This window comes from Balaenoptera physalus (assembly GCF_965194825.1).
Source record: "Balaenoptera physalus genome assembly, chromosome: 5".
Taxonomy (NCBI): Eukaryota; Metazoa; Chordata; class Mammalia; order Artiodactyla; family Balaenopteridae; genus Balaenoptera; species Balaenoptera physalus.
In genome coordinates this window covers 58,352,536-58,364,683 of record NC_138884.1, presented here as the reverse complement: position 1 = coordinate 58,364,683, position 12,148 = coordinate 58,352,536, and the positions used below count along the sequence as shown (strand labels likewise).

General features: G+C 42.9%; 1 protein-coding gene across 10 annotated transcripts in view; it reads right to left on the bottom strand.

Annotated features, from left to right (window-relative positions):
* Nucleotides 1-12,148, bottom strand: part of NAAA (N-acylethanolamine acid amidase) — a 61,660-nt gene that overhangs the window by 32,867 nt on the left and 16,645 nt on the right. The window contains exons 9-11 of one of the 10 annotated variants that reach the window (XM_082463905.1): nucleotides 10,814-10,842; nucleotides 6,802-6,910; nucleotides 3,866-4,163 (exon numbers count right to left, since the gene is read on the bottom strand). In XM_082463905.1, coding sequence (XP_082320031.1) covers nucleotides 6,835-6,910; nucleotides 10,814-10,842 — 105 coding nt within the window. In that variant the 3' untranslated portion in view covers nucleotides 3,866-4,163; nucleotides 6,802-6,834. Of the gene's footprint in view, nucleotides 1-3,865; nucleotides 4,164-6,097; nucleotides 6,173-6,800; nucleotides 6,911-10,813; nucleotides 10,843-12,148 lie in introns of those variants that run through there. The other 9 variants (XM_082463906.1, XM_082463907.1, XM_082463902.1 and 6 more) reach the window with 9 other exon arrangements.

Sequence of the window (12,148 nt, the reverse complement as noted above, 5' to 3'; positions counted from 1 at the left end):
TTTCAATTTTTTCTCTCATGGTTCAGCCCCTATATATAACTTGTTGAAAAACACTAAGCCTGATCCTATTATTTGGGAAGATCAGGATGATCTAGGTTTTAAAACCCTGAAGGAAAGCTTAATGAATCTCTCTGCCCTTGGACACTAATTATCAACTCCCCTTTTTCCTCTAAGTCTATGAAAAGGAAGGAAATGCCCTCAGGGTGCTTATTTAGAAACATGGAGATCACCATCACCAATAGGTTATCACAGTCAGCAGCTAGACCCTGTGGCACAAGGATACCCCCTTGCCTCTGAGCCATTCCTGCCACTGCCCTTTTAGTAAAGGCCAACCAAGAAATACTCATGGGTTCCTCTCTGACCATCTTTGTTCCTCATGCTATTGAAAGCCCTTCTGAATTCCAACCATATCCAACATCTTTCAGCAAGACATCTTACTCCCTATGAAAAGCTCCTGTGGACTGCACCCCGTATCACTCTTGCTCACTGTAATATCCCTAACCTTGCCACCCTTCTTCCCTCCTCTATGGACGAAACTCCTCATGACTAACTCTGACAGACCATCTCTTGACTCCCTATTACGACTTGCAAGAAACCCCTTTAACAAATGTTGATTCTTCATGGTTTACTGATGGTTCTTATTTAAAAGATGAAAACGGTGAATATTGTGCTGGATATGCAATTGCAACTTCTTCTGAAGTTATCAAGGCAGCACCTTTGCCTTTGGCTACCTCAGCACAACGGGCTGAATCATACGCTCTTACTCAAGCCTATAGTTCAGCCATCGGCAAAACTGCAAATATTCATACAAACAGTAGAAACACTTTTGGAGTAGCTCATAACTTTGGAATGTTATGGAAGCAGAGAGATTTCCTTACGTCTAATGGGGATAAAACTTAAAATGGCCCATATATTCAAGATTTATTAGATGCCATACTTCTACCAGCCACTCTGGCTATTATTAAAGTTCTGGGCATTCTAAACTTGACTCCCTGGAAGCTAAAGAGAACCACCTCACTGATATCTCCACTAAAAATGCTGCTCTCACAGGAACCAACAACCAAACCTCTGTCATGCTCCAAAAAGATGTTCCCCCAAATGATAATCTAGACAAGTTGACTAGAGATACCCAACAACTGGCCACAGAAAAGGAAAAACAATATTGGAAATCTAATTACTGTTGGTTTGATAAAAAGAAAGAGCTCTGGTTTGGGCCAAATGATGATCCAGTCCTGCCAGAGACTCTAAAATTCCCATTACTGACTACAGTTGACCCTTGAACAACACAGGATTGAACAGCAAGGGTCCACTTATATGTGGATTTTTTCCAATAAATACATACTACAGTACTACATGATCTGCAGTTGGCTGATGCAGAATCTCGGATACGGAGGGCCAACTGTAAAGTTATAAGCAGATGTTCAGCTGTGCAGGGGGATCAGTGCCCTTACCCCTGTGTTGTTCCAAAGTCAACTGTACTGTATATGCATTGAATCACTGATCTACTGATAAAATGATAAACTTTATGAATCAATACTGGTGGGAAAATATTAATAAAGCCACTAAAAGCACTTTATTTGCCACACGCATGCAAAATACAATGATGGGGAACCTATCCACACCACCCCACCACTTTAAATTACCCAATAGACCATTTGAGGTTTGGCAATGGATTTCCTACAGCTTCCCCCATCTCATGGATATAAATATGTTTTGGCAATGGTTGTATATTTTCTCACTGAACTGAAGCTTTCCCTCATAGATGGGCCACTGCCTCTCCTGTGGCTAAAATTCTACTAGAAAAGATTATCCCGGGCTTCCCTGGTAGCGCAGTGGTTAAGAATCCGCCAGTTGATGCAGGGGACACGGTTCAAGCCCTGGTCTGGGAAGATCCCACATGCTGCGGAGCAACTAAGCCTGTGCACCACAACTACTGAGCCTGCGCTCTAGAGCCTGCGAGTCACAATTACTGAGCCCAAGTGCCACAACTACTGAAGTCTACGTGCCTGGAGCCCATGCTCCAAAACAGGAGAAGCCACCACGATGAGAAGCCCACGCATCGCAATGAAGAGTAGCCCCCGCTCGCTGCAACCAGAGAAAAGCCTGCGCACAGCAACAAAGACCCAACACAGCCAAAAAAAAAAAAAAAAAAAAAAAAGCCATTAAAAAAAAAAATTATCCCTACCCAGCGAACCTCACCTCAAACTTCATGGTGACTGGGGAATTCACTTCACCAGCCAGGTGCTTGGAGAAGTCTGTGCTGTCTGGCCAGTTCTACAACACTTTCCCTGTGCTTACCAGCCAAATTCCCCAGGGCCAGTCGAACACATGAATGGCACCGTCAAGAGTCTATCGGCAAAATCTGTAGAGACTCTTCAAACACCCTAGCCAAAGTCACTGCCATTGGTCCTTCTAAATCTTAGGTTTATCTACCCTTTTTGCAGCCCATAAACTCTCACACTTTGAGATAATCACAGGATTCTCAACGCCGCTAGCTCCTGCTCCTTTTGATCTACAGCTAATAAAAGAGTATATACTTGAATATTTTAAAGACTTAATTGTTTCTGCTGAAAATAACCATGATTTAGTAGAACAATCTTTTCACAGCATGCTCCTGGGAGACAAAGGTTTTCAGCATCATCCCTTACAACCTACAGATTTCGTCTCCTGTAGGAGACATCTTCAAAGACATCCCTCCAACCTTGCTGGAAGGGCCCTTACCAACTGTTGTTAACCAGTCCGCGTACTGCCAAGATCCAGGAAACAGACTCTCAGATCATGTATTACATCTAAAGAAAGCACCAAATCCTGACTGGACCTGTGTACCAACTGATGACCTAAAACTAAAGGTTTCCAGGAATTGAAACAGATGACAGCGAAAGGAGACAGCTTTCCCAAGATGACCAGACCAGGCCTGTATACCTTTTCCCCATTGTTTCTTACCTTATTTCCCCCCTTTCTTTCTTGGAAAGACAATGCTCTTACCTGCACTTCTGACTCTGTTTGCAACAGAGGGAAACATCTGATGGTTGGGTTTGCCACCAGAAACTCAAATCTGTACACAACAGCAGTAACTCTCTAGTCCATCCTGTGACCAGTTTTTCATTTGTCCCTAATGCCACTGCTAATTGCACTCCATTTCCCCTCAATGTTAACTCCAGAGTGAAACTTCTGTCAACAGCCCTCCCGACGCCGTTTCATCCTGAACACCCCCACTGACTGTAGCAATGATGGTACCACTCCCGATAAACTTAAAATTACGCTACTACAACCACCCCACTCACGCCCTTACTTTCATAATCTTTGTCCCCAGAACACCTTAAACCCAATTACCCTGTGCCATCACGTTACAGAATGGACTTTTTGGCTTGGAGGAATCCTCTCAAAACATCACTGACCCCTGGTTGACTAACGCCAATAGCTCCATTCCCACAAATTCACCAATAAACAATGCCACTTCAGCTGGAGTCCTTTGTGCTCATCCGGTTTCATCTTCGTTTGTGAAGGATGGCATCATCCCCGGGCTTATAAATGTCTGGATAGTTGGCGAATGGGAGGACAATTCTCGTTAGGATATCTAGTTTTTCCCCTATCCATTCATAACCGATCTGAAACCAATCTCTGGGCCAACCCCTTAAGCCTACTTCAAAGAACCTAATGTTAACGGCCCAACACGGTCCATGACTCTGGGTCTGTCTCCTTGGCAGATCTTTCCTCCTTTCTTGGTTTGGAGTACACATCAATGAGCACATGATTAGAAAACTATCCATTACCCTAGGTTATACAGCTGACTCCATCCCTAAAGCCATAGCTGCCCAACAACAGGCTTAGATTCTGTCAACTTCAGTAATAGAAGAGCCAGTTATTTCGCTAGCAAAAGCAAGTTTATTTGGGAATAGCCATAGGAATTACAATTCAGGATATGCAAACTATGGCAGACCATAGGCAAATCCAGAAAACAGGAAAGAGGAGTTTGCTTTCATAGGGAAAAGAGGGAGTTGGGACGGACTGTAATAATGAAAGAGTTCACTGGAGGAGGCTAGGAGTCCAAAGTATGGAGGCTTCTCATTGGTTGGGCAGCTACAGTCTGATTGGCTGGGCTGTCATCAGACGGAGAGTTTTCTTCTTCCTGCTGGATAGTAGAGTCGGCAACACCTTCCTGTCTGAGATATAGGCGCATATCTCTTCCTGTTTGGAGTAATCGATAACGCACTGGTCGGGGGATGCCCCCTACAGGTCTGTCTCCGCTCCAATTTTAGCTGAGGTTTCTTTAATTAATTCCACAATTCCTTAGCTAAGGTGGTATTAGACAATCAAATTGCCCTTAGCTAACTCCTAGCAGAACAAGGTAGTATATGCTGGCAGCAAGAACAACTTGTTGCACATGGATAATTTCCTCTGGGGAAGGAGAAACTCAATTACATAAAATCAGGGAACAAGTACACTGATTACAATTTTCACCTGATTCCCCATGGTCCTTCAATCTTTAGGACAATTATACAAACTGGATTTGTCATATTACTTTTAATTTTTTGACTTGTATAATCATTTTAAAACTTTGTAACTGTTGCCTGTCAAACATCTGCAGGAATGATGCACCAAACAGTATTATGTCAGCTCAGTGCTTTGAGATGATCTCCAAGGCTTAGAACCTTGTTAAGACAAAATTTAAGAATGGGAGATGCCTAAGAGCTCCTCCTTCTACCTTCCTTGTTGCTCAAATGTGGCCCTACGGTTTCCAAATGCTACTTATTTACTTTAGTCATAATTCTTTTCTTTTTTTAATTTTTTAAAAAATTTATTATTTTTGGCTGTGTTGGGTCTTCGTTGCTGCACGCGGGCTTTCTGTAGTTGCAGCGAGCATGGGCTACTCTTCGTTGCCAGCTTCTCATTGCGGTGGCTTCTCTTGTCATGAAGCATGGGCTCTAGGTGTGCGAGCTTCAGTAGTTGTGGCACGTGGGTTCAGTAGTTGTGGCTCGTGGGCTCTAGAGTGCAGGCTCAGTAGTTGTGGTGCAGGGGTTTAGTTGCTCCGTGGCATGTGGGATCTCCCTGGACCAGGGCTCAAACCCATGTCCCTTGCATTGGCAGGTGGATTCTTAACCACTGCACCACCAGGGAAGCCCTTTAGTCATAATTCTGTTCTCCATCACTGTTTTAATATTGTCTCTGCTTATAACCACAGCAGAGGATGGAGCTCCACTGCAGGGGACTGTAATTTTGTAGCACAGCACAAATGCTACTTGCTCTTTCCCTCCAACATAACTCCCAGGAAAGGTCCTTCCCAGCAATGAGGGACACAGACAAAAATATTTCAACCAAAAAAAAAAAAAAAAAAAAACCAACCTGATGCTGCATCAGTTGTGCTTTCAGAGAAAGATCTTGATCGAAAGGGAGAAATGTGAAAATGGATAAAGCATACTTGATTTTAAGTGGAGTGGGAAAGCCACTAAAGGAGAGTTCTTACCCTTGGTTTCAACTTACACAGCCAACAGGAAGAAAGATTTTTGCATTTCTCAGTAACAGCAAACTGACCATCACTTGCAACCAATGTGAAACTGCAACAACCCTGAACTCTTATTCTCCTCTAATGAACTTTTGTTCAAAACAACACTCCTCGGTATCCTCCCAGATTCCAATAAAAGCTAACCTTCCCTTTGTTCCTCAGATTTGCCTATGGTTCGCCACGGTTTGCTTGTCCCGAATTGTAATTCCTCTGCTATTCCCTCTGCTAAACTCATCTTTGCTTAATAATAATTGCTGTTAATTTTATTTAAGTTTGGCAGACTCTTCCAGAAGCACTTCAGAATGAACAAAGAGGTCTTGCCCGCTCATTTCTTTATAAACTGAGGTATGACAAAATAGCTATAAGTAATGGTGAGAAGCTGGGAATAAAGCCCGAGGATGTGGCTCGCCCTCCGAGACCGATTATCTTTGAGTTGTTAAAGCCAGAACAGAAGAAGCTGAGAGATGGTCAAGGCAAACCCTGAAGGAAGGTGAATGAGGACAGCTATTACCCACTTTAGCACAACACGCTCCAAACTGATTCTCCTGCCCCCACTTCACAAGGTTGAAAAGCTTAATGAGGAAAGAGCCTGTATTGGTCATAAAATATAATCTTTTCACTTTATTTTTTAAAATGCAGCTCTTCAAAAATTTCATTTAAAAAGATCATCTGTAAGGAAAAAAAAAATGCGCTTAATTTAAACACTGATTTTAAACATCCCCATAAGTGAATGAACAAAACATCAGGCTCGGTTTATAAACTCCAGGAGATCCCTGCAATAGGAAAAGGTGTCCTGTCAATAGGTGGCTGCCGAGATGGTTTGATTTTAGGGACAGCAGAAAGGACTCCTGCTTTTGTCCTCATGTCTTTCCTCTCACCTATGGCCTCACTGATGCCTGAAATAAATTTTGAGTGTCCTTGGTCCTTCAGTGTCTGTCTGATCCTGCAAAGGAGCTGGGCCTGCCTCGCTGTGACTTTAGAGACACATAAGTCTTACCAGGCATTTGTCCCTCTGCATAAGTGAAGAGGTAACGCTTTGCCCTGAAAGCAGGTTTTAATCAGGGGCAAAGGGCACTGAGCACCAGAAGACTAGCTTTCATACGAACAATTCAAAATAAACACTTAAGAGTGACATTAACATGACACAAATAACAATCATACACTCAATGCCTGTCAGAAAATATTATGTATGTATAAATGTTAAGGATGCTGCTATCTTCTAGGAGAAATACCAGCCTATGTCCTCCTTCCCCCATCCCTAATCGCTGCCCTCCCCTCCAAAAAAAACTTTAGCAAACCTTCATAGCATAGGTGAATTCACTCTTCTGCTTTTAACTCGGGTTTCTGATCCTAGTCATGTACTTGTCTGGGCTGGCAGCACTCATTACCGTAGTATAAACTGTGTAGCTGAAAATGAGAGGAATTTTAACATATACATCATTTTCTCTAATATTCCAAAGAGGGGAAAAAAAATCCCAAGCTCGGCTTCCCTGCTGGCGCAGTGGTTAAGAATCCACCTGCCAAGGCAGGGGACACGGGTTCGAGCCCTGGTCTGGGAAGATCCCACACGCCGCGGAGCAACTAAGCCCGTGCGCCACAATTACTGAGCCTGCGCTCTACAGCCCGAGAGCCACAACTACTGAAGCCCACGTGCCACAACTACTGAGCCCGTGCGCCTAGAGCCGGTGCTCCACAACAAGAGAAGCCACCGCAATGAGAAGCCTGCACACCACAACGAAGAGTAGCCCCCACTCACCACAACTAGAGAAAGCCCACGCACAGCAACAAAGACCCAATGCAGCCAAAAATAAATAAATAAAATAAATTAAAAAAAAAAAAAGAGCCCTCTTTAAAAGTCATGAGGGACACACACACACACAAAAAATCCCAAGTTCTTTTCCTCATACTTGGGACCCAGGACAAGAATACAAATAGAGACCCACATATGTCAGGCTATTTAAAAGTTATAATTCAAGCAACCACACAAAGTGTTCTTTCCTATTTTGACAACACTGTGGAAGGCCAAGTTCAAAGTTCTCAGACTCTCCAGAGTTCCACACTGTGGCAATGAGGGAGAGCTGGCCTTGGCCTGCAGCCTTGCTCTGCCTATCCCACAAATACCACATATGTGGACACTCATCTAGGCTTCATGCACCACCCCCAGCAAACAGCCATCCCTTGGCCACCACCAGGCACAGGACGTCCAGGACGGCTGCACACCGCCATCAGAACACCACCCAGGGAAGTGGACCACACAGGCCCTGGAAATGGCTTGGGTGCTGTTCAGGATGAGAATTCCAGGGTTCTGGGTACTTGGGCCAGACTCTGAGTGGATTCCTTATATCATGGGAGAGTCAGAGGAAGGCCAGAGTGGGGCCCCGAAAGCTCAGGGATCAAGACAGGGGGTCCACTGGCCCAGATCTAAGGATGAAAAGTACAATGTCACTTACTCAACATTCTGCAGAGCAAGAGACCCAAATAACTTGTGCACATGCACATACGCATGCACATACACACTGAGGCTCCTACCCTTCACTCCCTTCAACTACCTTTTGCCCCAGACACCAGCTGGGATGCCTGCTCAAAGCATTGGGAGTGGGGCGGTTTAGGAACAGGCACTGGCACCCCACAGCTGAATCAAACACTGGGCTGAAGACAGCACTATGAGAACATGCAAAGCTTGTCCAAGGGGAACGAAGGTTCCCTGAACAGGACCTCAGCTGCTTATTTACTTTAGTCATAATTATTTTTTTTTTAATTTATTTATTTTTGGCTGCGTTGGGTCTTCATTGCTGCACGCAGGCTTTCTCTAGTTGCGGCGAGCGTGGGCTACTCTTCGTTGCCAGCTTCTCGTTGCGGTGGCTTCTCTTACTGTGAAGCATGGGCTCTAGGTGTGCGGGCTTCAGTAGTTGTGTCACGTGGGTTCAGTAGTTGTGGCTCATGGGCTCTAGAGTGCAGGCTCAGTAGTTGTGGTGCAGGGGTTTAGTTGCTCCGTGGCATGTGGGATCTTCCCGGACCAGGGCTCAAACCCGTGTCCCTTGCATTGGCAGGTGGATTCTTAACCACTGCACCACCAGGGAAGCCCTTTAGTCATAATTCTGTTCTCCATCACTGTTTTAATATTGGAGCTCCACTGCAGGGGACTGTAATTTTGTAGCACAGCACAAGGGGGCAGCATAGAGCTCCTTGCTTCTGTTCAGACATTTCTGAATATTAACCTCACACACTGAACAGACGTAGCTGATGGTAATCATTACATGTAAAAGGCCTGAGAGTCAGGGATCTGTGTTATTTTTGGTTCACTGGTAATAATCATTTAAATGTAGATCCTCTTGGGTTTTCAATTATACAATAAAGAAAAATGCTTCTTGGTAAACTGTTTATAACTTCTGACAATTCTATTTCAACAAAACATTTGCCATTTAAACATTCATAGCCTTTAACTCAGTAATCCTACTTCTGGGAATTCAGCCAAGGAAAATAATACAAAAACAGGGGGGAAATGTACAAATATATTTATTTCAGAGTTTTAATAGAGGAAAAACTAACAACTGGAGAATGTTTAATTCAATTATACTACATTCAATTGGTTATGATGCAGCTATTTAAAATTATAAGGGCTGCTCACAGCACAGAAAATGCTTTATTAAAATAAATATAAAAACTATTTGATTATACTATTAATCTTTAAACAAAATATTTATCATTTATATAACTATTTAAAAAACTATAAGAACAAAAAAATAGGTTCACTAATTTTTAAATGACTATTAAAAAGGCAAAATTGTGCCCATCTGGAAAGGGTAATGGTGAGTTGGAGCTAACTCCTACAGGCTGGTGAGAGTCAATGGCTAAATATGCAGGAAGTTTATGAGCCAACTGTAAGCTTGAAATAGGCCAGGGTGAGTATTTACACCAAGGAAATCAATAAATGCTACAAATCAGGAGTCTTTTGTTTGTTTTTGCTCTCTCTGCCCTCAAAGAACTAGTTCACTAGCATAGTGCTGGGTATCATTTGTGACCCAGCTAGCTCATTTGTTAGAGTGGGAAAATACTGATTTGCTTTTCTGTAGAAGATTGTTTTGGCTGTTAGAATATCGTTTATGGAATTAATTTTTTAGCAATAATCGTTTTATCTGGACATACTTAAAGAAGAAAATTTCAAAGAGATACATTCCTATTACAGTGCAAAGTGAACAGAGTAACACCAGTTTTGAAAATGTCATTGTACCTAAGGAATCTTAGAGCACCCGAATATACAAAAGTTAATCTAGAGGCCGTCAGGAAAACTACTGTTTTATATTTGTGTGAAAGAGGATCATTTCAAAGAAAAAAATCAATTGGGTATTTGAAACTAAAAATCCCTTTACAAGTTTTATCCATATTAGGCTATTTCTTCAAGAATACCATTTTTGATATTCTTGCCTTCAAGAAAGAAGGATGATGAGAAAGTACGAAATGCTGGGTTTTGGAATTTATGGAGGTAAAAGAAGGAGATAAGACTCTGTGATGACTTGCGTCCTCTTCTATTTTAGGCCCTACCTCACTGAGCTGGTCTTGGGCACAGAGAAGGCAATCAGGCAACACCTTGAGGGGTATGCGGCCACGAAGTGCAGGCTCTTGGCCTATTCAGCCGTGCTGTGATGGCGACGGCGGACCTTCAGAGCTTCCTGTACAAGTTTGGTGGGGTGTGCGTCTCAAGTTTAACTAACAGCTTCCTGTGGCAGTGGCAGTGGCAGTGGCAGCCCGGCCCAGCGGTTCACGTCAAAAAAAAGGAGGTGGGTAAAATCCCAGGCTGTAGACCCGAGAAGCCATTGCTCACAGAATGCTACTATCAAGGGCACAGGCTACAAGAGAAACATTAACTCAGGCACGGAATCAGCTGTGAAATGAGCACGGGGGTAGCAGAAACTCCCCGGGAAGATAAAGGAAAGCCAAAGGTATCTAAAGCTTAGTACTAACAGTGAAGTTAAGGAGCTCGCAAGCAGCGAAGGTGGTCCCCAGCTAGCAGACGGATTTAGGATAAGCATGTCATGCCCTCCTCCTTCCAGATCACTCTATCCTCCTCAGCTTTGTTTTTCCCCATGGACTCCTCACCTGACTTTTGCTACATTGGTTTATCTGTCCCTCCCTGCCAGTAGAATGCTGGTCCCAGCAGAGCAAAGAGTCTGTTTTGTCACGGCTGGATCCACAGCACCTAGAAAACCTGCTCTGTGGGAGCCCTCAGATCCCTGCCGAGCCAAAGAGCGCAGGAGAGAGTCTGCTGTGCCAGGGTGATGTATGAACAGACGTGCTTAACATGTCACTTACTTGTTATAAACCGGAAACACTGACAAAACCTGCATAGGAGAAATCATATTCAAAATGATTAGAAATTCGAAAAGATTCATGCACCCCAATGTTCACAGCAGCACTATTCACAACAGCCAAGATACGGAAGCAACCTAAGTGTCCATCAACAGATGAACGGATAAAGAAGATGTGGTACATATATACAATGGAATATTATTCAGCCACAAAAAAGAATGAAATTTTGCCATTTACACAACATGGATGGACTTGGAGGGCAACATGCTTAGTGAAGTAAGTCAGACAGAGAAAGACAAATGCTGTATGCTATCACTTATATGTGGAATCTAAAAAACAATACAAATGAATATATATAGCAAACAGAAACAGACTCACAGATATAGAGAACAAACTAGTGGGAGCGAAGGAGGAGGGGAGGGGCAAATTAGGGGTATGGGATTAAGAGATACAAACTACTATGTATAGGGACTTCCCTGGTGGCGCAGTGGTTAAGAATCTGCCTGCCAATGCGGGGGACACGGGTTCGAGACCTGGTCCGGGAAGATCCCACATGCCACGGAGCAACTAAGCCCATGTGCTACAACTACTAAGCCTGCGCTCTAGAGCCCACAAGCCACAACTACTGAAGTCCATGTGCCCTAGAGCCCGTGCTCTGCAACAAGAGAAGCCACTGCAATGAGAAGCCTGCACACCACAACGAAGAGTAGCCCCCGCTCGCCGCAAATAGAGAAAGCCCGTGCACAGCAACAAAGACCCAACACAGCCAAAAAAAACCAAAAACAAAACTACTATGTATAAAATTAGCTACAAATATATTATATGGTACAACACAGGAAATACAGCCAATATCTTATAATAATTATAAATGGAATATAACCTTTAAAAATTGTAAATCACTATGTTGTACACCTGAAATTTATGTAACATTGTACATCAACTATACCTCAGTAAAATAATAATAATAAATAAAAGACTATTAAAAGGTAGGAGAAATAGGCGCATAATATCAATAGGAATAAAATAACCACTGAACACTTTGGTGTCTCTTGGGGTGACAGAGTTAGACTTTTGGAACCTTTCTCTTTTTTTTCTTTTAAACAAATGAACACGTTATAACTATGCTTTTTTTTTTTTTTTAACATGCAGAAAAACTCAGGTGAAGATGATACTTTAACCTAAATGGTTACAAGTTCAGAAAATGTTTTTCTTTTAAATGTTTTCAACCAGGTAAAACTTCTACTTTAATATTGCTTGATTTCAGAAGAATTTTTTTTTTAAATCACTATTGAGAAAGACACCAAACATCCTGGGTAAAAGCTGGACATTGTGACACAA